The following is a 25991-nucleotide window of genomic DNA, read 5'->3' on the forward strand; positions in this document are numbered from 1 at the left end:
CACTGTATACTGCTCCATGAAGACCTCTGTTCCATGTACAGATGTGGTCAAAATAAGCAAACATGTTAGGATGCATAAAGAATGGAATGTCCAATATAGAAAATATCAGGATACCATTATTCTAGGCACAGCAGGTAGTGCTGCCTATAATTAAGGTTGCCTGACACATTCCTTCAGTTGCTTGTAACTTCACCCAAACAGCTATAGTCCGGCATGTTCCATGCTGGGTGTCTGCCTTTGCTGAACGCTGTTTGGGGCGGGGGGAAATGTGATCATGGAATTATAGACTAATGAATGCACAGTGACATAGGGTGCTAAAATAAGGTTGTACTGTCAACCTTAAATTTTGGCATTTCCTAACTTGAGTGCTTGACTCTGCAACCTTAACATTCTTTCTATGTAATTTATTTTCCATGTAACAGAGATCACTGGTGCAGCCTCATATTGAATACTGAGTGTACTGGTCACTCCATCTCAAAAAGGATATTGCAGAAATAAAGGGCCATGAGAGTGATGGGGGGTGGGGGGAGTAACTGGAAAAACACGAGAGACTGAAAAGATTGGGATCATTAATCTTAGAAAGTAGATAAGAGGGGATATAAAATATGGAAAAGTGAATGTTGAAGAGATGGCAGAGTGGGAGTTTGTTCTCCCTGCCTCTTAACACAGGAACAAGGAGACATTCGATGAAATGCAAATTCAAAACTGATCAAGGAAAATACCTATTAACAAAGGCAAACAAATTGTGCGACTCACTGAGCTCAAGAACTAATGTGGGGGACAGATTACTTCATATCTGCTTAGTGTGACATTCTTACATCTTCTGTAAAGCATCTAGCACTGGCTGCACTGGGAGACAAAATACTAGACTAGATCAGAGCCAAGGTCTATCAAGTATGGCAACTCCTGTGAACGGGAGGGTTTCCAATAGCAGTGACTGGGTTAGTCTGCTACATTTACATAATACCTTTTGTACCAAAGGATTCTTAAGTATGTTACAAATGTGTGTATGTCATGTCATGTTCTTCATCCTATCCTCCCTTCTCAATAGCAGCCAGTTTTGCTGTTTCAATATTTGGACTCTCTTGGGCAAAGGCTGTTTGTTGCTTGCAGAAATGTTAGTAATTAATAATGCACCTTTTTACTTATAACATCCTAGTCAGAGCTGGAACTGAACTGGTGGTCAGAAACACTTAGCATTAAACTATGTCCCTCCTAGTCAGAGATGGCAAAGATGTATGGCTTACTGCATACAACTGAAGGGGGAGAGGAGATGTTAAAAACCATGTGAGGGAAGCTAAGGTCTATAAGCAGCAATCAACTTGTAAGAATGAGTGTAACTGCTACCTCCTAGGTAGAGCCACTCCTGAGCTTTAGCAGAAATAGCCTATTCTGTCCTGGGCTCAAGGCCTAACAGGAGTTGATGCTCCCTTTCTCCTGTGTTCTGATGGGGTCCTTCAGCTAATTTCTGTGAAAAGCTTCTCCATGAATGCACTGCGCTCCCTTCTGCTTTGAGCATGTATGTGTTCACAGTTAGTATCTGGAGCTTAGGCTCTGTAATAGAAAGCTGTTTGTTTCATTTTTGATTGCCTGATTCTTCCCATCTAAACACTGCTGGGTTGTGGTAAAGAGAGTGTAACAGGCACCTGTACACCAAACAGTAATGGCCTAGGGCAGTGGCTCTCAACCAGGAGTAGGCGTAGCCCTGGTGGTACGCAGAGATCTTCCAGGGGCTACGTCAACTCCTCTTGATATTTGTCTTGTTTTACAACAGGCTACATAAAAAGCCCTAGAGCAGTCAGTACAAACTAAAATTTCCTACAGGCAATGACTTTGTACTGCTCTATAAACTGTACACTGAAATGCAAGTACAATATTTATTTTATAATTATATGATAAGTCAGCAATTTTTCAGTAATAGTGTGCTGTGAAACTTGTGGTGTTTGTCTGATTTTGTAAGCAAGTAGTTTTTAAGTGAGGTGAAACTTGAGGTACGCAAGACAAATCAGACTCCAGAAAGGGTACAGTAGTCTGAAAAGGTTGAGAGCTACTGGCCTACAGCCTTAGAGCCTGGATCATGTATAACATGCAACAGTGAGACCAAATTCAATAGCACCAACCTGTAACTAGCATGGCAATATCAATTTACTCAGCCATACACCACCCTTCACTTCTGTCCCCTGACCACCAGCTGCAGCTCATTGGAAAATACTCATTGACAGTTTATTTTTAAGGATGGGTTTTTCTTTTTGCTTTTCTCTCCAAGTAGCGCAGCTTCACTGTGTCAGCCTCTGCTCTTCCAAAGTTGTATGGGGGGCCTGACTCAAACTCTTTCCCCCCAACATGTACCAAGGAAAGGAGATTATAGCCAGCCTCAGTAGGTCAGTACCTTGGGGCTTGTGAGGCAGTCCAGCTAACCAGCATGCACTTCTCTTAACTGGCTCCCTAACCACCTGCTGCCTGGCATTTTGTCTATGGGCCAGTAGAGGAACATGGTGCTGTTATCCAATCAGCTCCCTCTTTTAGGAAAGACTGCAGATGAAGAGGCAGCTGCAGGCAGACCTAGCAGCACAGGGAGATGAAACTTAACAGTAGATACTTGTGTCTCCAGTAGCATAGCCATAGTATAGCTATAGCATAAATAGCCTATGGTGAGATGAACGGGGCCTCTTGGACCTACTGTTTTAGGCTTGCTGTAGACATCACTGCATGCAGCTCCTGTTTTTGAGGTTATCTCTGCAGCTACAAAGGCAAGCAGTGATTTTACAATGGAAGGTGAAGTGTTACAGCACAGCTGTGTGGCTGTGGAGTGAACAGACCCAGCTAAGGCAGCAGCACCTCCCTCCCAGCCTTCTCCAAAAGCTTTTTTCCAGCTACATTCTCATTCCATTAACACAATGAGAGCATTTTTTAATTCCTGAACTCAGTTAAGGTAGAGGTAAATAGAATCTAAAATACTGATCTGTCCTGAGAAAGTAAGGGCATGCCACACCAACCCTACAAGGGATTAGGAATGAAAATAGCATATTCTTCAATTTGCAGGGGGAACGATAGGTTGGAAAAGCAGACTCTTTAAGTGTACTTCAATGTAAGTAATCAACCCCTGCTTGTAGTTAGTGTCCTGGAAACATCTCCAGTTCAGATTTGTCAACACTTCTGTTTTACACTGTAGCTAAACTGCAAGGCTTCTCTTTTGCCCATGCAACAATCTAACATCCTAACCATACACTGGGATAGAAGTTTGGAAAATAGTGTTTTTAGCAGTGCATAAATGAGACTTCTGCAGTGACACTGAATTATGGAAGCTCCTTGACCATAAGGACAAATAAAATAGTACTTTATGGTGGTGAAATACTCCCTGTCCCAGCAACAATTATGGTAACCATAGTACACCCAGAGCCTTGTGTCAAATACACAATTCTAATAAAAACACAGAGCTGTAACATATGCTGGCTTTTAATAGAAGTTGCATTGTTCATACAGTAGCTTTGCCAAACAAGTCATCCTGTTATCTATTTAGATCTCAAGATTAAAAGTAACTCATTACCACTACTAGATGGGGAAGAATCAGAGTATAACATGCTCATAAGTCTAATAGAGGAAGATAGTTCTTCACGTCAGAGGCCTCATGTTGGATACCATCGTACACCCTCTTCCCTGTACCAGCAGTAACAGCAGCTGGCCATCAAGACACAAACAGAAGCTAAAACATTTAGATAGAAGTTGTAAAGGTTCAAAGCTGCTAGGACCCAAACTTCAAGTGCAGTGAAGATAGCTCACAAATACAGTACCAAGGCAGTTTTAAATTAAAGACTTGGTGCCTGTTTTTGTGAGGGATAAGAGCTATGTTGAAGCAGCTGCAAGCTTCCAAACAGTTACTCTAAACAAAAGCAGCTTTGGGCCAGAAGGCACCAGCTAAGACAGGGAACACCTGAGTCATTTATTCTTGTTGAGGTCTCACCTCATATTTAAAAGAGAGTCTGGAACTGTGCTAGGGAAACCCTGCCTTTAACTTCTCATGCAGCAGCCCTTGTAAGTGGCTTGTTTAAGCAAGCAGAAGCAGTATACACAGCAGATCTGCTTCTCTCCACTCTGAGCACATATTACCATAAACTCAGTTTACTGCTCTTGAAGACATGCCCCAGCCAGAAGAGGAGCCCTAGCCCCCACACCCATCTTGGCAGACAGATTAACTTAAATAAATAATGAGTTTACAAAATTACCTTATACCAAGGAAATTAACCTGAATGTTTCTCAAAAACAGGGTCATTTAAAATTTATAAAGATCTTACAAGGAGATACCAGTTTTGATATAGATGGTACATATTGATGTATGTGTAATTAAGCAGTAGAGAACTAGCTACTACTCGGCAAATCAGGATGGTAGATTTCAGAGCTGGCCCTACAGTGTTGGGCCCCTGTATCAGTATTAAAAGGAAAGCCTGTCTTCTGCAGTAAAGAGCAGACAGATTTCATGCTCCTTTTTATTTTAAGTTCTTGTTCAATTCTTGCAGTAGTTTCTGTGCAGCTATGTTCTTTGGTTCAATTTTCAGAAGACTATTAATGTCAGCCATGCTTGATTTGTAATCCTAGAAGCAAAACACATTTTTAGAATACTGAAAATGCAAACATTTTTGAAACTTGGCCTTTAAAAGCTCACACACTGAAGGACTACCTGCCACAGCCCCTTCTACTTCACATGTGCTTCTCACAGAAGAGACTGACAACTGCATAGCTGTTTTGTAATGCACATAAATTGGGGACTAGAAAGACACTCTGTTTATACGGGAGGTGAAGCTGATGCATTAACCTGCTCCAGTGTCACAGTCTAATATTACACCTAGATTACATGTTATAACAGGAGCTGCTTTAACTGATTAAATAGTGCAGAACGCCACAATTAGCTGTAGTTTAAGATCTAGGCTGTTTGCCAAAACCTCTCTCTATAGTCATTTTCAGTGCCCCAAACACAGGATCTAGCTGTTTTCAGGAATTTATCAGGCAACTCAAGACGCCAAGAAACCTGAAGCTAGCAAATGAGAAATCCACACAAAGGTGAAGGTAGCTGCTACTGACTTACTAAGAACCATGACTGTAAGTTTTTGGTAATACAAGCATTGTTTCCAGAAAACCTGACTTGCAGGACAGCTATAAAAAGGACAAAACACCCTGATTCAGGTCTTTTTTCTCCCAAAGAAAGATCCACACACATCCATGGAGCTGTCAGACAGTGAAATCACTAGCCTAAGGTGTGGTACATAGTGAAGGGACATTCCAAGTCAGGTAGCAGATTTGTAGTAGTTTTGCACAGAGGCAAGTTATAAAAGGCCTGTGGAAACTCCACAGTTGTGGATTCAAGATTCAGTGATGCCTGTGAGAACATGGCTTCTCTATCCCAGTCCTGAAACGGGTCTGAAACTTGTTTGCAGTTACTTACCTTTAGTTCTTTAAATGCTTGAGCACGTCTGTAAAACGCCTTAATATTTTTAGCATCTAACTCCAGAGCTTCTGTGCAGTCTTGTATTGCTTCCTTGTACTGCTTCAGAGACAGGTAACAAAGCGCTCTGGAGCACAGACAATGGTAGTTAAAGGTTTTAGGCTTCAAGTGGTGGGCTACAATGATCCCTGCTTTGGGGCACTATATTCAATCTTAGCCAGGTTTCTTCCATGGAGAAAGTCTCATTGTACAAACCCTGCACTGACTGGTAGAGATTAAAAAGGTTTTTCAAAACAAGGCTAGACAGCATCTCACTATACAGCATGTGTGTACCCACAGCAGGTCTCATCTCAACCCCTGCCCAGTCACAAGCTTCCCTTTAATAAAAAAGCCTCCTCTATAAACTTAGAATGAAGTACTATCAAGGATCTTCTTGTTTCCTGAGCTCAAAACTTGTTTTGGTTAAAAGGGGAGACGATAAAATAATTGCTCCACAAATCTGTAAGAATTAATAATTTTCTTAAATAGTTTTCAGTCCCCAGCTGTCGCTTTAAGAATTTCTAAGGTTACAATTTTCTATGTGTACTGTCCTGGAAGGTTCTCGGTTCTCTGCAGCTGCCTTCAAATGCACCACAAGCAGTAAAGGTTTCCGATAAGTCATTACACCATTATTTGTAGGTAGTGGAGAGGAGGCACCATCAAAAACAGAACATTCTAAGCAGAACTAAAGATTTGAAAGAAGTAAAAACCGAACAATTTAAGCTGAGAATTTCCATACAGGGTCCTTAAAGCCACTCTGGAAAATAAAGGCATCTCCACTTGCAGAGCAAACATCTGTTATGAGGAGAAAATGCTTCCCCTAATCTCCCACACACTTGCACAAGCTATGTATTCTGACCACAACACTGATAAACATTAAAGGTAAAATTCTACCCTCAGGCATGCACCTTACTCCCGTTCATTTAAGTGGGAGCTGTGTGTGGGCATCAGACAGCAGGGTTGGGTCCAAACTTGATAAGAGTTACTGCAATTACTTAAAGAGAGCCCCCCAAAGGGAAATATGGTAAATCGGTGCTTGTACATTACCTGTTGGTGTAAGTTGTGCATTCCTGGTTACTGAGTTTTAGACTCTCGCTGTACTTTTCAATAGCTTTTTTATGGTTCCCTTTCTTCACAAGTTCATTTCCTTCTTGCTTCAAAATTTTTGCTCTTTCAATCATAGCAGCAGTAGGCACTGGAAGTTGTATTTGAGAGAACATAGTGCTACGTAAAAATGAAAGAGCTTTAAGCAGTCACATTTGTTAGCGGCAATGATCAATACAGTTAATTAAAAACCCTACTTTTTAAGTATGAAAACCTAAGCAACCACAGAAAAGCCTGAATTCTCTCAGAGAAATCTGTACTGTGGAAAGACTGTCTTTGGACAGAAACCCACCTAGATATCTGAGTGCTACCACGGGGCACCATAGATTTACTGAAAATAAGAGATGGCTAGACTTGCCTGAAAGGATCAAGGTCACAGAAGGCTGAGGGCAAGAATCACACACCTGGTTTTACTCTCTGAATTGTACTTAAATCAGGGTTAAGCTGCAATCCCATCAATTCCTTGTTCAGCAGAATTCAAGAATCCCAAGTTGGTGGCTTGTCCGCAGCATGATTCAGAATGGAATGACTGGTTTATTAGTATTTATTATAGGCTTTACTATAATAAAATATAAGTGCCAAGCAAGAACAGCACCCCAATGGATAAACTCATTGTAAGAGACAATCTTTGCCCGAAAGAGTTTACCATTATGGACAAATGGTGGGAGAAAGGAAGTATTATGTTATCCCCGTTGTAGAGACAGGGAATTGAGGTACAGAGCAGTTGAGTGACTTGGCGAAGGTCACACACGGAGTCTGTGGCAGAGCCAGGAACAGAGACCACTTTTCCTGAGACCAAGGCCAATGCCTTAAGCACCAGACCAAGTTTAGCATTTGCCTTGTACTTTACTGTCCCATCTCAGTCCCACAACTCCATGTGCCATCTAAACATGGAAAAGGCTCACCTTGTTTTTCTAGAGATGCAGTTTCATATGGTTTGTGTCTTGGGGCAGCCGCCTGGCTTCCTGCAGGAGGAAAGTCCCATCTTCGCTGAGCAGAAACAGGAACTGAAGGGATTGGTGGGAGCTTCTGGCGCCACTCAAGGCCATCCTTCTCCAACAGGGCTTTTGTCATTCTGGAAATAGAGATATAGGCTGTGTAGCTACCAAGTCTGCTGGCAGAACAGGCCATCTTTCCAGGACAGTGCTCAGTTTCAACAGGCAGGCTCCTAACTGAGCATCTGCAGGCAAATACTGTGTGACTGCTGTGCATGCAACCCTGCTAACTGCGTATAGCTAGGAAAACGTGCCTTTAGGGTAAGAAAACTGTCATTTTAATGCTTGCCACTTGATGACTTAAACCTCACACACACTCATGGTAGATGTGTTTTCATTTTACAGGTGGGAAAACAGAGGCTTTGGGGTTAAGTGATTTGTCCCCAAGGTCACACAGTGAGTCAGTAACAGAGCCAGGACTGGAATTGAGGCCTCCTGAATCTCAGTTCTGGGTCTGAACCACAAGGCCATGCTTCTTCATGAGATCAGATATTCCGGGCAATAAGAAGATAAACAGAGGAAGTCTGTGGCTGTAATGCCATTCAGAAAGGAAGCTTAAAAAAAGAGAAGACTATCCAGTTACCACAAACAGCAGTTTTTAATTTAATGGTATACACTCTTTCGCAAGAAACTTAAAATGAATTATCTTTACATATTCTCCATATTTCTTCTCCAGGGCCCTTTTTGCCAACTTCTGTCAGCTCAGTTCCTCTCTCCCTTTGTGAAAAGCAAAGCTAGGCTCTACATAAAGGGTTTCAATGAAAGGTGTCTCTTCTCAGTATTGACAATACCAAAAGCAAAAAGATATGCTAGGATGGGAGCTATGAATTTACTAGAATTCACCGGTGCTGTGAAACATAAGAAGATATGGAGCAGCACAGAGGCTTAGTAGTTTAGTAGAACACACTGTGTTCATATAGACCTGCTCTTGGGAACAGAAAGGTACTAAGGAGGCTTCAGGTTGGAATGTGGCCACTTGTAATTGGTTAGTTGCCTAAAAATAAACATTATATAAAATATGGAAAACTTCCATGGCCAAATGGAATAATTCCCCAGCTATAATAAAGGGAAGTAGCAACTTGACGGGAACAGACAGCTGTCGTGCTGGCAGCAAATATCACCAAAGAACTCAAACCACAGAAACAGTGCTAGGCTGCATAACAATCAGATCTATGCCATTTACAAAGCATTCCAATGCACCCAACCTGCTCCCAAGCAATCGTCCCAGCTAAGTGGGGCTGAGATTCGCAGAGGCAGCTGAATGAGCTCTGCTGTACTTTCAAGTCTTCATTCTGGTCTGTGTAACAGTATGGAGTTAGGAGTTACCTGTTGACACCATCGTGTGCAGCCTGTACAGTGCAATCAACCTGTAATACAGTCTTGTAGTCCACATAGGCCAACTGGTATCTCTCCAGAGCCTCATAGGCTGCTGCCCGCCTCAGTAGGGGTTTGATTCCAAAAGGGACCAGGTCCAGAGCACTAGATCAGTGGAGAGAAAGCAACACAGCTCACTGGGCCACCTGAGCTAAATTCATCAGAAAGGTAGTCAGAAGGTCAAGTTTTTTAATATCAGATTCTCCCACATGGGTACCATATCACCTGGGAGCTTGTTGAGTCTTAACTGTCTATGACCCAAATTTTCAAAGGCAAAGTCTTGAAATGTGTGGCTATATTTCAAACTGTATTCACATACTGCATTGTAGGGAACAAATCCTGCAGTAGTGGGGACTTGGTGAAGGTTTCCATCTCTAATTTCTGTGATAATATAGCCAGTAGTTAAAGGAAGAAAATATTAAACTTTTCTCCCAGTGACAGTCACAAAGGCCCATTTAGTAGGGCTGTCAAGCAATTAATTTTTTTAATTGCACGATCACACTGTTAAACAATAATAAAATACCATTTATTTAAATATTTTTGGATGTTTTCTACATTTTCAAATATATTGATTTCAGTTACAACACAGAATACAAAGTGTACTGTGCTTATTTTAGATTTATTTTTATTACAAATATTTGCACTGTAAAAAAAAAAAATAGTATTTTTCAGTTCACCTAATACAAGTACAATCTCTTTATCATGAAAGCTGAACTTACAAAGGTAGAATTATCTACAAAAAAAACCTGCATTCAAAAATAAAGGAAAGTAAAACTTTAGAGCCTACAAGTCCAATCAGTTCTACTTCTTGTTCAGCCAGTCGCTCAGACAAACATGTGTGTGTACATTTGGAGAAGATAATGCTGCCTGCTTCTTGTTTACAATGTCACCTGAAAGTGAAAACAAGCGTTTGCATGGCAGTGTTGTAGCTGGTGTTGCAAGATATTTTACATGCCAGTTGTACTAAAGATTCATGTGTCCCTTCATGCTTCAACCACCAATCCAGAGAACATGCGTCCATGCGGACGACGGGTTCTGGTCGATAACAATCCAAAGCAGTGCAGACTGACGTATGTTCATTTTCATCATCTGAGTCAGATGCCACCAGCAGAAGGTTGAGTTTCTTTTTTGGTGGTTTGGGTTCTGTAGTTTCCGCATCAGAGTGTTGCTCTTTTAAGACTTCTGAAAGCATGCTCCATACATCATCCCTCTCAGATTTTGGAAGACACTTCAGATTCTTAAATTTTGGGTCGAGTGCTATAGCTATCTTTAGAAATTTCACACTGGTATCATCTTTGCATTTTGTCAGATCTGCAGCAAAAGTGTTCTTAAAATGAACAACATGTGCTGGGTCATCATCCGAGACCGCTATAATATGAAACATATGGCAGAATGCAGGTAAAACGGAGCAGGAGACATACAATTCTCCCCCAAGGAGTTCAGTCACAAATTTAATTAACACTTTTTTTTTTTTTTTTTTTAAACGAGCATCATCAGCATGTCCTCTGGAACAATGGCCAACACATGAAGAGGCATATGAATCTTTAGACCATCTGGCACGTAAATATCTTGCGACGCCAGCTACAATAGTGCCATGTGGAAATGCCTGTTCTCACTTTCAGGTGACATTGTAAACAAGAAGCGGGCAGCATTATCTCCTGTAAATATAAACAAACTATTTTCTCTTAGCGATTGGCTGAACAAGAAGTAGGACTGAGTGGACTTGTAGGCTCTAAAGTTGTACATTTTTTTGTTTTTGAGTGCAGTTATGTAACAAAAAACCCTTACATTTGTAAGTTGCACTTTCATGATAAAGAGATTGCACTACCATACTTGTATGAGGTGAATTGAAAAATACTATTTCTTTTGTTTGCCATTTTTACAGTTCAAATAATATAAAGTGAGCTTTATATTATTTGTACACTTTGTATTCTGTGTTGTAATTGAAATCAATATTTTTGAAAAATATAGAAAAAATTCAAAAATATTTAATAAATGTCAATTGGTATTCTATTCTAATAGTGTAAGTTAACTGCAATTAATTGACAGCCATACTGTTTAGCAAAGAAGAAAGGTTATGTAAAAGTATTCTGCTCCAAATAAAATTAATGGCTCATTCCCTGCTGCAACAGGTACTCCACACTGCTAAAATAATTCCATTTGCATTAAAAAAGGTTTTAAACTTTGTTCCTATCAATGTACATAGCCATTCAGTTGCATATGAAACACACTAGGGTAGGCAGAAGGCTCTTAACCAATCCACACCAGAATAATCTATTTGAAAAAACTGCTCAACTGTCATATTTTAAGCTTAGAGAAAAACAAGGTGGGTGCAGTAATATTTTACTGGACCAACTTCTGTTGGTGAAAGCAACAAGCTTTTGAGCTACACAGAGGTGTAGGTAAGCATAAGTAGTACACAATATGTATTAACAATCTGTTCCACCGTGTATTTAACCGTGACACTCAGAATACCTCTCTCAGACTTAAAGAAGAGCACTGTATAGAATTCTCAATTACTGAGGGGCAATTTCCACTTATTGATATATTTTGCTTTCCACAACCAAATCTCTGTACAACTTTTCATGAGCGATGTATCTGAGTATTCGGATTCTAATATCTAAACTGTATTGTTAAATCTATTCACCTAAAATTTGGGTTATTGCTGATTATGTACTCTATGTATCATATGACTTTTCAAAACAAACTTTGTATTTGTCGATAATCTAAGCACTATACCCAGATGTACAGACACTCTTTTCTCAACCTATGTATTATATAATTATTTTAACATTCGCTTTAATAAAAATTTTAAATCTGAAGGCTTGTCGCTGTCACCAACGGAAGTTGGTCCAGTAAAAGATATTACCTCACCCACCTTGTCTCTCCAATATCCTCGGACCAAGATGGCTACACCATCACTTCAAACATTTTAAACTTTGCATTTCTAAGATTTATAAAGAAATCTTGACGTGGCAACCACAGAATCCCACTGCACTAGCCGTAGAAGGTGGTAAGCTGTTTAAGGCCGAATCTTGTCTTCAGAGCTGCGTGTACATGTAACATGCTATTGGTGCTATACAGACAAACTGTTGCCTAAAGGCAAGAGCATCTGGCTACTGTTTTCCTGCAGAGATGGAGGGGGGCAGATTAGGGTTATGTCAAGTTGCTGTGTAATCACTGCTATTTTAAACCAGAGTTAACTCAGGTTAGCTAACCCAAGTTAGCTAAGAACACTTTTTTTGTGGGGCATTAGGCATACCTAGATGAGCTATGTGGGCTTTTCCAGCCTGTCTAGGATTTCATAGCCTTAGTCTTAAATTTGCTGCTTACTGAGGAGCAAGTCTCTACCATACCATATTCCATTACAAATGTTTGGGAAAGAGGAATTTGGGGATGGGAGGCGACCAGGGTCCCTGGCCTAACTCTTTCTAAATTATGAGCCAAATCTAGTTCTCAGTTACACCCGTGTGTAGAGCAGACTCTGCCCCTACTTGACGCAACATGGTAAAAATGTTCATAAGAGAGTAGAAGAGAGACCAATAAAGATTGATTAACATCCATATGCCAGGACAAAATATCATCACGCAGTAACAGGGGACATATATAGCAGATACTATATTCAATCCTGTATCATGCAAAACAAAAATACAGCTTTTCTCTAGACAGAAGATGCTTACACTGAACAGTCCTTAACACAGAGGCTACAATTTCCATCCTTCAAGTGGCAGGCAGCTCGATTTGAATAGAGGACACTCACTTCCTCAGCATTCTTCTCCCCTAAGAGCAGAGACAGAAAACAAATCAAACCGTGAAGTGTGAAACAGTTTATTCAATAGACCTTAAAGCCAACTCATCTGAAGTTTCTTGCAAAAAGCAAGACTCCACGTGCTGTGGATATTACAGGTATTGAAGTCACAGCTGTGGAAAGAGAACAGAGAGGTTTACTGCTGATATCACTATCAGTACCAGCAATAATACCCAGCATTTTTCATCTCCAAAGCATTAGCTAATTAATCCTCATGCCTGCTGAGAGGTAGAAAAGCATCATCATTCCTGTTCTGCAGATAGGGAGAGGGAAGCAGAAAGGTTAAGTCCAAAGTTAGGGTCAGATATAGGCTTGGAGCTCAGAACTGCCCTGTTCCCAAGCCCACATCACTCTCTCACCTGTCCATATATGACTCAGTAATTTGGCATTTTTAATGGTGCAGTTGGCAGAGACAGCATATGGTGGTAGCCAGAGTTACTGAAATGCTCTGGCTTGCAGAAGAGTTTCAAAAAGCACTCATAACTTTATGGCAGGGCAAGTTTGGAGCCTAAAGAACTGTAGCTTGTTCCTTTACCCTCTGTTACCAGACCAAGAGTACACACACAGGGCAATAATGTCATACTGTATGGGTACATAAAGCTATTCCATGTAGGGGCACAGACTGGTGCCCCGTAGGCATATTGTCACCTAGGCAGTTAAAGGGGCATCCATTTGCTGTCTCTTATATGAAACTATTTAAAGCCACCCAGGGCAGCTGAGTGGATGAAGTCCTACTGCAACCTGGCGATTTGTATTTGAGTGGGCACTCATATAAATACCGGATCTGGGGCTCAGCTGTTGGGTCACACAACAGGGATCTTCTCCCTTTGCTCTGCATCTACCTGGCTCAAGGCCTCTACCTACCTGAGGCCCCAGCATGTACAAGGAACAGGCATGGGGCCCATCTTCCACTTGGGACGACGTCAGGCTGCCACCACTCAAAAGAATGAGCGAAAGCGGCTCTGCACCCACGGGCTGGGGGGGGGGGGGGAGGAGAGGCAGCTTCACCCCCCCACCCCCCAACTCCACAGGCCAGGGAAGAGCAGTGATTTTAGGGGAGGGAAAGGTGGTTTCACCCCCCAGTACCAGCACCCCGGGAGGAGGCTGGGGGCGGGCGGATTCATACCCCGGGCCCCAAGGGGAGGCGTAGCTAGGAAGGAAGGTAATTCCGCACCCGCATGCCTCACCACTGGGCAGAACAGATGCGCCCCCGCTCCCGAGCCCCAGCGCGGGCCCTAGTCCCGCCCGCTTGCTGCTGTGCGCGGCTCAGGGCCGGGCCGGCCGGTACCTGCCGCCTCCAGCAGCCCCAGCGCCTGGCTGTAGAGCGCGGCCGCCTGACAATACTGGCCGTTGCGGAACTGCTCGTTCCCGGCGCGGCGCAGCTCGGAGACCCGGGCCGCGGGGGCCATGGAGCACGGAGAGCAGCCAGCCCCGGCCATGCGCCGCGGGCTCCGCTCCAGAGCCTTCTGCGGCTTCCTGCCGGCCGGCACAGGGCGGGGCCCGCTGCGCCCCGGCCACGCCCGCTCCCCGCCTCCAGCACCTCCCCCGGGCCGGGAGCTGCCAGCCCCTTCCGCTGAATTGCCGCTGCTGGGGGCTCCGCTTCCCCGGCACAGGGCGGGCCTCAAGAGAGGGGGCTGGGAGAGAGACCGTGTCAACCCCTGACCCCCCAGCTCCCCCGACCCCCGCTGCTCTGTGCCGTCTCCCCTCACCCTCAGCTCCCCCGACCCCCCGCTGCTTGGTGCTGTCACCCCTCACCCCACAGCTCCCCCTCACCCCCAGCTCCGTGCTGTCAGCCCTCACCCCACAGCTCTCCTGAGCCCCCTGCCTTCAGCTCCATACCTGTCACTGTGAACCCCCAGCTCCATGCCTCTCTCCCCCTTACCACACCTCCCCAGCACCCTCTGGCCCCTCACTGTAGTTCCTTGGACCCCAAAACATACTTGCACACTCTCCACAGCCCAATGCCTACCAGCCCCCTTGCCACATCCTCCTGGTACTCAGCATCCATCAGCCCCTTCGCTGCATCCCCTGGTGCCCAGCACCCACCACCACCCCACCACATCCCTGTGGTGCCCAATGCTCACCAGCGCTTTCACCGCATCCACGGGTACCCAATGTCCACCAGCCCATTCACGGCATCCAATGGGTGCCCAATGCTGACCAGCCCCTTCATTGCAACCCCCTGGTGCCCAACACCCAGTAGCCTCTGCTGCACTCCCTTGGTAACCAACGCCCACCAACCCCTTCGCCACATCTCCCTGGTGACCAACACCCACGAGCCCCTTCACCTCATCCCATGGGTGCCCAACGCTCACTAGCCCTGCGCTGCATCCCCCTGGTGCTCTGCACCAGCAACCCCCTTGCCAAATCCCTGTGGAGTTCAAAGCCCACCTCCTCATTTATATCAGCTCCTGGAAGCCAACTAGCTACCTTGCTGCAGCTCCTGGAACCCCTCATTCCCAAGTGTAATCATTATACAGTGGAAGTGCCCCCTCTCCATGGCCCCTACAGCCCTTGCCAACCAGTTCCCTTGCTGCAGCCCATGCGGCTCAACACTCACCAGCGCCCTCCCTGCAGTCTACAAACCAAGGACTGTTTGCGCAATGATTTTGAATAGTGAATAAAATTTGAACAATGTGGTGAATTCTCCATCACTTGAAGTCTTTATAGCAAGACTGGCTACATTTCTAATAGAGATGCTATAGCTCTGACAGAAGTTATGGCTTGATGCAGAAAGTATTGGGTGAGGTTCTTTGTGTAATGCAGGTCAGATTAGATAATGATATCTTTTGGCTTTAAAAATCTATGAATATCTTAATCTCAACTATAGCAGAGCTGGTATTCTACTATAATGGGAAATGACTGCCTAGGGAGGAGTACTGCAGAAAGGGATCTGGATGTCATAGTGGATCACAAGCTAAATATGACAGGTTTCAGAGTAGCAGCCGTGTTAGTCTGTATCCGCAAAAAGAAAAGAAGCACTTGTGGCACCTTAGAGACTAACAAATTTATTAGAGCATAAGCTTTCGTGAGCTACAGCTCACTTCATCGGATGCATGCAGTGGAAAATACAGTGGGGAGATTTATATACACAGAGAACATGAAACAATGGGTGTTACCATACACACTGTAACAAGAGTGATCAGGTAAGGTGAGCTATTACCAGCAGGAGAGCGGGGGTGGCGGGAACCTTTTGTAGTGATAATCAAGATGGGCCATTTGAGTCAACAGTAAGCAAGACATGGGAAGTTTCAGAGTAGCAGCCATGTTAGTCTGTATTTGCAAAAAGAAAAGGAGTACTTGTGGCACCTTAGAGACTAACAAAGTAATTCTTCCGCTCTACTCCATGCTGATTAGGCCTCAACTGGAGTTTTGTGTCAAGTTCTGGGTACCCCACTTCAGGGAAGAGGTGGAAAAATTGGAGAAAGCCCTAAAGAGAGCAACAAAAATGATTGGAAGGGAAGATTGGCAAAATTGGGTTTGTTTAGTCTGGAGAAGAGAAGACTGAGGGGGGACACGATAACAAAAGTTTTCAAGTACATAAAAGGTTGTTACAAGGAGGATGGAGAAAAATTGTTCTCTTTAACCTCTGAGGATAGGACAAGAAGCAATGGGCTTAAATTGTAGCAAGGGAGGTTTAGGTTGGACATTAGGAAAAACTTCCTAACTGTCAGGGTGGTTAAGCGCTGGAATAAATTGCCTAGGGAGATTGTGCGATCTCCATCATAGAGATTTTAAAGAGCAGGTTAGACAAACACCTGTCAGGGATGGTCTGCCACAGACCCTGCCCCCACTCCACTCCTTCCTGCCCCCTCCCCTGAGCCTGCCATGCCCTCACTCCTCCCGGTCAGAGCCTCCTGCACACCACGAAACAGCTGATGCGGAAGGAAAGGGAGGTGCTGATTGGCGGGGCTGCTGGTGGGTGGGAGGTGCTTTGAGCAGGCAGGTTGGGGGAAGCTGATGGTGGGTTTCTGACATATTACTGTGGCTCTTTGGCAATGTATATTGGTAAATTCTGGCTCCTTCTCAGGCTCAGGTTGGCCACCCCTGCTCTAGATAATACTTAGTCCTGCCAGGAGTACAGGGGACTGGATTAAAAGACCTCTTGAGATCCCTCCACTCCAGTCCTATGATTCTATGATTACATAAATATGGAGCAAGGAGCAATCTTTGTTACTGCTGTATGCTGTAAACAGGAACCTGGTATTATTCATTTCTTGGGGCTAACTTTGTAATGCAAGAATCAGAGCCAATCAAGGATTAAAGGAAGGGAGAAGAGAGAGTAAATATGTCTCTTCTGACTCCCTCTTAGGGTGAACAGAAGAAACGGACAAAATATCGGGACACATGGGGGAAGCAAAAAAAAAAAAAAGCACCCGGAGCCGAGTTGCCAAAGCAAAACAAAAAACAAAAAAACGCTGGAGTGGCCAAAGCTGCAACATCGGGACAAATGGCGTCCCAACCATGCATCAGTCAGGACACGGGACAAAAAACTAAAAATCGGAAGAGTCCCGATTTTATTGGGACGTCTGGTCACCCTACTCCCTCTTCTGCTAATAACAGAGGGGAGCTGCCACTTCTCCTGGGCTGACATGGTGAGCCTTGCCCCTCCTCTTGCAATTCGCTTTAGCCTCTGGAGCTAGTGTTCATGAACTACACCAGTCACACTCATAAACCAGTCGGAGAACACTTCAATCTCTCTGGTCACGCGATTACAGACATGAAAGTTGTGATATTGCAACAAAAAAACTTCAAATCCAGACTCCAGCGAGAAATTGTTGAATTGGAATTCATTTGCAAATTTGATATAATTAACTTAGGCTTGAATAGAGACTGGGAGTGGCTAAGTCATTATGCAAGGTAACCTATTTCCCCTTGTTTTTTCCTACCCCCCCTCCCCAAACGTTCTTGTTAAACCCTGGATTTGTGCTGGAAATGGCCCACTTTGATTATCATACACATTGTAAGGAGAGTGGTCACTTTAGATAAGCTATTACCAGCAGGAGAGTGGGTTTGTGTGTGTGGGGGGGGGGGGGAGAGGGGGGGTGAGAAAACCTGGATCTGTGCTGGAAATGGCCCAACTTGATTATCATACACATTGTAAGGAGAGTGATCACTTTAGATAAGCTATTAGCAGCAGGAGAGTGGGGTGGGAGGAGGTATTTTTTCATGCTTTGTGTGTATATAAAAAGATCTTCTACACTTTCCACAGTATGCATCCGATGAAGTGAGCTGTAGCTCACGAAAGCTTATGCTCAAATAAATTGGTTAGTCTCTAAGGTGCCACAAGTACTCCTTTTCTTTTTGCGAATACAGACTAACACGGCTGTTACTCTGAAAACTGGTTCTCTTGTGTGAATAATTGAGCATCTTCCCCAGTGGCAGCTTGGAGCACATTCACCCCAGTGGCCAGCCTGTACTCCACTCTGATTCCATGGCCTGCTGGAGAGTTGGTGGCTCCTCCATAGGGACATGAGCCCAAGTATGTACCTGGTGCAGTTCACTAACTCCCCTGACACCTGTCCTTTGTGCAGCAAGAGGGAGACCCTAGTGCACATTTATGTATGGCGCATCAGGTTGCAGCCCTTCTTCCAGCTTCTTCAGAACCTCTTACTGAGATTCTAGCTCCACTTTTCCCTGCACCTTCTCATTTATGCACATCCCATCCATGGGGCCACAAAGTTGTGAGACCTCTTCCTTGTCACCTTTATCCTGGTGCTAGCCAAGATAGCCATCCATCACACCAGAAGGAGGAAGCTGGATGGTGGGGTGCTGTGCAACTGTGAGGCTTATTTCTGATCCCTTGTTACGTTATGCCTGTGAGCAGAGGTCTTCTGGGCAGCATCCACTGACTCCTTAGACACCTTTAAGGAGCAGTGGGTGCTGTTGGGAGTTCTCTGCTCAGGCTGCCCTTCCAGTTCCCTGATTTTTAACCTTTAACCATAACTCCTGTCCCCCTTTTTTCATTTGTTGTCCCCACAATTTACTTGGGTTCAATGGCCCTTCTCCACTGGTTAAGGGCCATTAACTTTGGGCAAGCTAAGGTCCTCTGTCCCCCACTAACCGTAATAGGTTGGTGCGCATTCAGGAGAAGGTTGACTGGATGGGAAAGCAGAGGGACAGAAAACAGGGCTGCTAGGCTCTACTTCCAGCTCCCAGAGCAGAGCCTGAAGGGATGGGGGTGGTTCCTAGGGCGGAGACAAAAGGGCTTTGGCGTCCATACTCCCGAGTTCTGGGCCTCAAAGCGCCTGCCTCATGCAATCAGGATGATACCCATCCGATTGGATATTTAAATATATGTAAACTAGTATGCAAAATAGGTGGAGGCGCTGGGGCTGCTGGGAAATTGTTGCTCCAGCCCTTAATGCAGGGCCCTGTTCCGGTGGCTGACTCTGAGGCAGCCCGCAGCGATGAACAAGAGAACTGCCCGCACCTCCCCTTGAGTGGGGAGGGGCGGAGCGAGTGGAGGGACCACGCCCCTGCGGCCGCGGGAGGCGGGCGGGGCAGCGATTTCTATAAGACCATGCGACGATAACCCCGCCCCTTGTTTCCGGCGTGTGGAGAGGAGGCGGAAGTGAAGCGGAAGTGTCTTTGGAAAAGCGCCGGGAGAGAGCGGCTGGAGTCATGGAAGAATGAGCGCGCCCCCTGCCCTGCTGCACTAGGGCGCCATGGAGACCGTGCAGCTGCGCAATCCGCGCCGGTGAGGGGCTTGGGCTGCGGCTGTCGGGACTAGGGGTTGGGTCATGGGAGGTTGGGGGATGAGGGAGGTGTGGGTCGGTCTGTGGAGGGATGAGGGGAGGTGTGGGTCGGTCTGTGTGAGGTTGAGGGTTGCGGGGGGGGGTCGGTCTGTGGGAGGCGGGGGGTATGAGGGGAGGTGTGGGTCGGTGTGTGGGAGGCGGGGTGGGGGGTCGGTGTGTGGGAGGCGGGGGAGGGAGATGAGGTGGGTGGCGTTGTGGGAAATGTAAATAAAGAACCTGCCCACTGAAAGGTTAAATCCTCTAAAATCACCCCAGGTTCATAAGTGACTCATCCCTTAGATATACCAGGTTTTCCCAGAGAGAGCAGGGAGCCGTGGGATGGGTGACATAGCAACCAGCGTCACAGGACTCTTGTCCGCAGGCTAAAAATTCCCTCAGGCAGCATGTGTCACTACAGCTTCACTCATATTGGTGCATGGACCCTACTGCAGTGGGAGTGTTAGATTTATCCAGGTAATTATTATACTTGGGCTCTGTACATATTGCATTTATTTCCCTTCACTTGTTTATCATCCCTTGATGAATTTCTAACACTCCCACAAGTCATAGAAAGCTAAGAATAGGATTCAGAGTAGCAGCTGTTTTAGTCTGTATCAGTAAAAAGAAAAGGAGTACTTGTGGCACCTTAGAGACTAACACATTTATTAGAGCATAAGCTTTCGTGAGCTACAGCTCACTTCATCGGATGCATACAGTGGAAAATATAGTGGGGAGATTTTATATACACAGAGAACATGAAACAGTGGGTGTTACCATACAGACTGTAACAAGAGTGATCAGGAAAGGTGAGCTATTACCAGCAAGGTGGGGGGGGGGGGGGGACTTTTGTAGTGATAATCAAGGTGGGCCATTTCCAGTACTTTACAAGAACAGTAGGAGGGGATATAAATAAGGGGAAATAGTTTTACTTTGTGTAATGACACATTCACTCCCAGTCTTTATTCAAGCCTAAGTTAATGGTAAGACACTTCAAGACTTTTCCGTAGGTTAAATATTACACAAGAAAGATGTAACCTGGAGTAATTGCAAACTACTTAATGTAATTGTGGTAAGCAGAACATAAAAATGGCCATTCTGGATCCATCTAGCCCAGTATCCTGTCTTCCGACAGTGGCCAATGCCAGGTGCTTCAGAGGGAATGAACAGAACAGGTAATCATCAAGTGATCCATCTCCTGTTGCCCATTCCCAGCTTCTGTCAAACAGGGGTTAGGGACACCAAACCTTGAAAACAAAAGCCACATATCTTTCAGCAAAGATACCTCTGTATAAGGCATCTGTCTTATGACCATCAAACGGGTATGTTAAAATTGTGACACTGTTCAGGATGGTAGAAGATTCAGAAGATAGTCGTCTTTCCCTGAGGCGTTTACAGTCTAAACAGACAACCAAAAACACAGTGGGAGACCCAAAGAAATGTTTTATAACCCCCTTTTAAGAATATTTTTTTTTGCAGTTTTAAGGAAACAAAAAAAAATCAAAATATCTCTGATATACAAGGTACCAAGAAAAACAATTTTTTAAAAAAAAGCTGGCTACAATTATAGAAAGAAGCAAAGAAAAACTGGTATCATCTTATTGTACCTCTTTACTGTAATCCAATAGGGAAGACTACACTGGCTGGGATACTGATGTATCTACAATTTTTCTTTTGCATGGAACATCAGTTAATTAGGAGAGTATGGTGCTTGGAGTTGTTGCTAAATTATTTCGTTGAGGGAAACAAACCAGTGGACTTTCCTGTTGGTGATAAATTCTGTGCTACACAATGAAATAACTGGCTATGTCTGTTTAATTGGTTAGTCACAAATAAATTTCAGTCTACATTTCTGTGCATCCAGAAACTGAATATTTCTGGACCTTGATACACTAAGTCTGTCAAGTGGTGATGATGATTTAGAGACTCTCTTGTCCTTAAGGGAGTACCTAAGGGTTTTATTGTTATACACGTGCACACACATGAACTCCATCATACCTTTCATAACTGCCATGTCTTATCTGACATTTGGGAAAGTTGGCTTCCCAACAAATGAGCGCTTAGAGATCAAGGAGGTATGCACTTTAAAAATACCTTAGAAACAATTCTGCCACGCTTGTGGTGGCCGTTGCAGGTAATTGTGGTAATTTTCTGTTTCCATTAACGTACATCTCTTGTGACATTACACACAGTGTTATCTTTTAGGTTAGATCTGCTTGGTCCACATGTTCTTAGAATTTTTCAGTTTTCTTATGTCCATTTGTGAGATTGAGGAACTTGAACAAAAGAGGGGGAGAGATGGAGACTAGCTGTAGAACACCATAACCAATGGCAACACTTTGAATGAATGAGGGGCATCAAATTGCTTTAAAGAGAACCCCAGGGGGGTAGAAGCCTGGAATATTAAAACATTAACTGGTTTTTGTTTTTTTGCCACTAGATTAGTTTAATAGTGGGATCAGGCTTGCAGAGATGGGAATTTGTGAAAACAACGTTAGCATAATTGGGCCTCCACCCTTTGAGGAAACCCTGTCAAGTTGTGGAAAAACAAATGACTCAAACCTTTTCTATTGAAAAATGGAAGCATAAGTCTTGCATTCAAAAAACAACCCCCCCCCCCCACCTTTTGTACTAAGAGATGTCAAGTCTGCTGTCAGGTTGCTTTTTTAATTGGTTTTGGGGGGGGAATCAGGCATAATTAGTCAATAATGAATTAGATGTTTAATTGCAGATGTCTCTCCTTAATAATAAGTTATACATCAGTAAAGGTCACTATTGCATGTATATTTGGCAAAAAGTGAAATTATGTTAGTTCTTTGCACTCCTGGCTATTCCATTAAATGGTCAAAATGTTTAGTTGTAGTGCAAACTAATTAGCATGATGACAAGACGTTTGTTCTTTACAGTTATGCACAGAACCTTGTATACTGTTACTTATGTCCCTCAGTGTTCTTTATCTTATTTGTGTCAGCTACAGCAGTATCTGTTGGATGTGAAGACCAGTTATATCTTGGGATTTCAGTGAAACCTTTGAATAAAGCTGTTACCTTCCTATCATTTCACTGCAGGCTGTACTTGAGCAACCCGAGATAGGGGATATTTTAGAGGCATCTCAGCAATTGAATGAAGTTTCAGTTTGTCAAAATACTATCTGTAGCTTGCAGCTGCTTCTAACGGTATATTTGAATGATGAAGTGAAAAGGCAGCTTCCTTTGTTCTGTGGTGTAGATAGCAGTTGTTTTCTTTAAATGATGGAGTAACATTTCTACTAGTAGAAATGTGCATTTATTATATAACTGTTTATGCAAACATTTAACTATACTTGACCCAGATGGAGTGGGTGTCCATACAGTGTTGGAGTGTTCGTGTCCATACAGTAATGCTGGTTTTATGGTTTCAACCCTCTCTAAAAATGTACACTGTAAAATACAGGATATTCTAAATGAATTGGCTCACTCATCATTGATTCAGAACTTTTTAGTAATGATGAAATAAAACTTGAATTTCTGAGTTTGTTCAGAATCTGAGTATTCTGGTGGTGTCAGTAGAAACAGAAGTTAAGATGCATCTGATGAAGTGAGCTGTAACTCATGAAAGCTTATGCTCAAATAAATTGGTTAGTCTCTAAGGTGCCACAAGTACTCCTTTTCTTTTTGCGAATACAGACTAACACGGCTGCCACTCTGAAACCAGAAGTTAAGCTGGCTTCTAATGAACTTGTGTAGTGCCTGGATTTTCTAAAATTCTAGCTTGATACTTAATGGTTGGGTCTCATACTAGATGCTTTTTTTAGTATAGTATCTGTCCTTTAGATTTCCACATTTCACGCTGCTTGGAAATGGTGACTTATATGGTGACTATTTACTGATTTTTTTTCTTTCAAACAAGTAACGTTCTGTTGGTTTAATGCCTATCTTTGCAGAGAAGCTAGTGACTACTTTCAGTATTTCGCCATTTCCTGAGTCTGCTTGTTTGTAATATTTTCTTCATTTCAGGAAGCCATTGTACATAACGCATGTGTGTACTGCTTCTGCTATATTGCTTTTGTATATAAACATAATAGAAAATGAGCACAGCGTGGCTTCTATTCCTGGTTTTCAAAAACTTCATCAAAGCTTTTTACATTTTTTACTAGCGTCTGATGAGCCACCTTAGTATCACAAATACAAAAACTGTATTTGCTGTCTTGATGTGTAGTAACTCCAGCTCATAGAAGCCATCAGATGTTTATTTGTAAGTTATAGGCTTACGCACATACTTCATCCTAAACATGGCTTAAGTGTGGGAATCAAAATTGGCTGATAACGGGGTTGTGCTTGACTTTTGGATCCACAACTGAGCTGTTTTGGGTTTAAATGGAGGCAATGCATCTTTTCCTGTGGCTATTATATGTCACTTAGTGGATTGTAAAGGATTGGTTTTGAGAACTTGTGGCCTTAAGGAATGTTCGGAACCTTGTAGTGATTGTATGTAGCGTATGTTAAAAGTAACCTGCAAAGACCAGCTTTGTGCTTTTCTTGCTGCTTTGTGATGATTGAGAAGGTTTTTTTTAAAATTGAAAGAGCATAGGAATCTTTAACTCAGGCATCTTTGCTCCTAAGTGTTTCAACTATAGGAGACTTAAGCAGTGTGACTAAAAATCACTTTCTATCTCAGTTAATAAGATTTCAGTTTTATTAATTTTTTTTTTTTTTTGGTCATTATCCTACCAGTTCTCCAGTCATTCATAGTCTTCCAAGATGTACAAAATCTGAATTTAAAATGTGAAAAATAAGCAAGGAAAAGACCTCCCCCAACAAACCTTTTCTTTGTGCATCACAAAGCACCCCCCCCCCCCCAAGGCATGAAAATAAATTTAATAATGTTTGTGTGGGCTCTTGTACAAGCTTTTTCTAAACTATTTCATGCCACAAGACTTTGAGCTTGTTGAAGATTTGTTCGATAGGTATGGACATCATGATGTTCAAATGGTGTGGAAATGATCCAGAATATATTCTGATACTACATAGAATCATAGAATATCAGAGTTGGAAGAGACCTCAGGAGGTCATCTAGTCCAACCCCCTGCTCAAAGCAGGACCAGTCCCCAACGTTTGCCCCAGATCCCTTAATGGCCCCCTCAAGGATTGAACTCACAACCCTGGGTTTAGCAGGCCAGTGCTCAAACCCCTGAGCTATCCCTTCCCCCATTGAACTACTTACTGTTTCCTGCCACTGAGAGGAAATGTAGATCTTTGTGCTTGATAAAACGCTGCCCCCCTGTACTACCTTTTGTAGTAGTAAGAAATAGGACTACCTGGTGTTCAGATTGTGCTAAATGCGGTTTACTTCACACTACATCTAACCACTGTATTTTATTCCTCAAGCAGACTAAATTTTATATTGTTAAGATAAAATGTATTTTTGTCAAATTATCGGAGTTGCATGGTTTAAAATGAGTTTTACTTAAAGTTCTGTTCTCAGAAATAACCAAATTACAGAATCTTAAACTCTTTGATTTCTACATCTTTATATATATACAGGCAGCTGAAGAAATTAGATGAAGATAGTTTGACCAAGCAACCAGAAGAAGTATTTGATGTGCTGGAGAAGCTGGGAGAAGGGTGAGTGTCTGAGACAATATGACAGGTTTCAGAGTAACAGCCGTGTTAGTCTGTATTCGTAAAAAGAAAAGGAGTACTTGTGGCACCTTAGAGACTAACCAGTTTATTTGACCATGAGCTTTCGTGAGCTACAGCTCACTTCATCGGATGCATAGCATATCGTGGAAACTGCAGTTTCCACGATATGCTATGCATCCGATGAAGTGAGCTGTAGCTCACGAAAGCTCATGCTCAAATAAACTGGTTAGTCTCTAAGGTGCCACAAGTACTCCTTTTCTTGAGACAATATGGAGAATGTAAACCTGTCCAAGAACATATACACGTAATGGCCAACTATTTGTGAAGACCTGTTGTGTTTTTTTTTTTGTTTTTAACAGAGAAATTTTTTTGAGGCAGGAGGCATTTTGAATATATTTCTTGCAATTGGAGCACCTACATCTAAGCTCTGAGTTGTGTAAACACCAGTTTTAAACTGGGGAACTGTAAAAATGCTTGAAGGGACACTGTCAGGAAATAAAATCTATATTTTTTTTGATAGAGCCCTAATATAAACAAACTTTTTACTAGATAAAACAATAAAGACAGTATCAAAACTGTTTTATAGACATACGTACTGCTAGTTCAGTATTTCCATTCAGTGAATGGGAGTGTTGGCTTTGGAGCTGCATTTTTAATGATACCTTTTAGAAGTGAGCTCAATTTGAATCAAAGTAGACAAAGAATCAGCATTCCTAGTGGAAAGTATTGGGAATCAGAAAACATAAGTAGTTGTAAATTGTCTAACTTTTTTTTGTTATCAACTCTTAATCCAAATATTAAAATGTAGAACATAAATTAAGTAAGAGAAGAATTAAATTGTTGAGAATAAAAATGACCATTTCAATTGTTGGGCGTTAC

The 25991-nt window shown here is 43.1% G+C and overlaps 2 protein-coding genes across 3 annotated transcripts in view; one reads left to right on the forward strand and one right to left on the reverse strand.

Annotated features, from left to right (window-relative positions):
* Nucleotides 1-3438: 3438 nt before the first annotated feature.
* On the reverse strand, nucleotides 3439-14265 carry TOMM34 (translocase of outer mitochondrial membrane 34). Its single transcript, XM_037915505.2, has 7 exons — nucleotides 14046-14265; nucleotides 12630-12729; nucleotides 8902-9054; nucleotides 7486-7655; nucleotides 6524-6671; nucleotides 5438-5564; nucleotides 3439-4589 (listed from the first exon to the last, which is right to left on the reverse strand). Exons 1-7 carry the CDS (start codon nucleotides 14194-14196, stop codon nucleotides 4485-4487), a joined length of 954 nt encoding a protein of 317 aa, XP_037771433.1. The 5' UTR covers nucleotides 14197-14265; the 3' UTR covers nucleotides 3439-4484.
* Nucleotides 14266-19150: 4885 nt separating this feature from the next.
* The window catches only part of STK4 (serine/threonine kinase 4), a 76193-nt gene continuing 69352 nt past the window's right edge, over nucleotides 19151-25991 (forward strand). Inside the window, exons 1-2 of one of the 2 annotated variants that reach the window (XM_007067297.4) lie at nucleotides 19151-19457; nucleotides 25014-25094. In XM_007067297.4, coding sequence (XP_007067359.1) covers nucleotides 19426-19457; nucleotides 25014-25094 — 113 coding nt within the window. In that variant the 5' untranslated portion in view covers nucleotides 19151-19425. Of the gene's footprint in view, nucleotides 19458-19881; nucleotides 19969-25013; nucleotides 25095-25991 lie in introns of those variants that run through there. The other variant, XM_043526679.1, reaches the window with a different exon arrangement.

The sequence above is a fragment of the Chelonia mydas genome, chromosome 13 (genome assembly GCF_015237465.2).
Source record: "Chelonia mydas isolate rCheMyd1 chromosome 13, rCheMyd1.pri.v2, whole genome shotgun sequence".
NCBI lineage: Eukaryota > Metazoa > Chordata > Testudines > Cheloniidae > Chelonia > Chelonia mydas.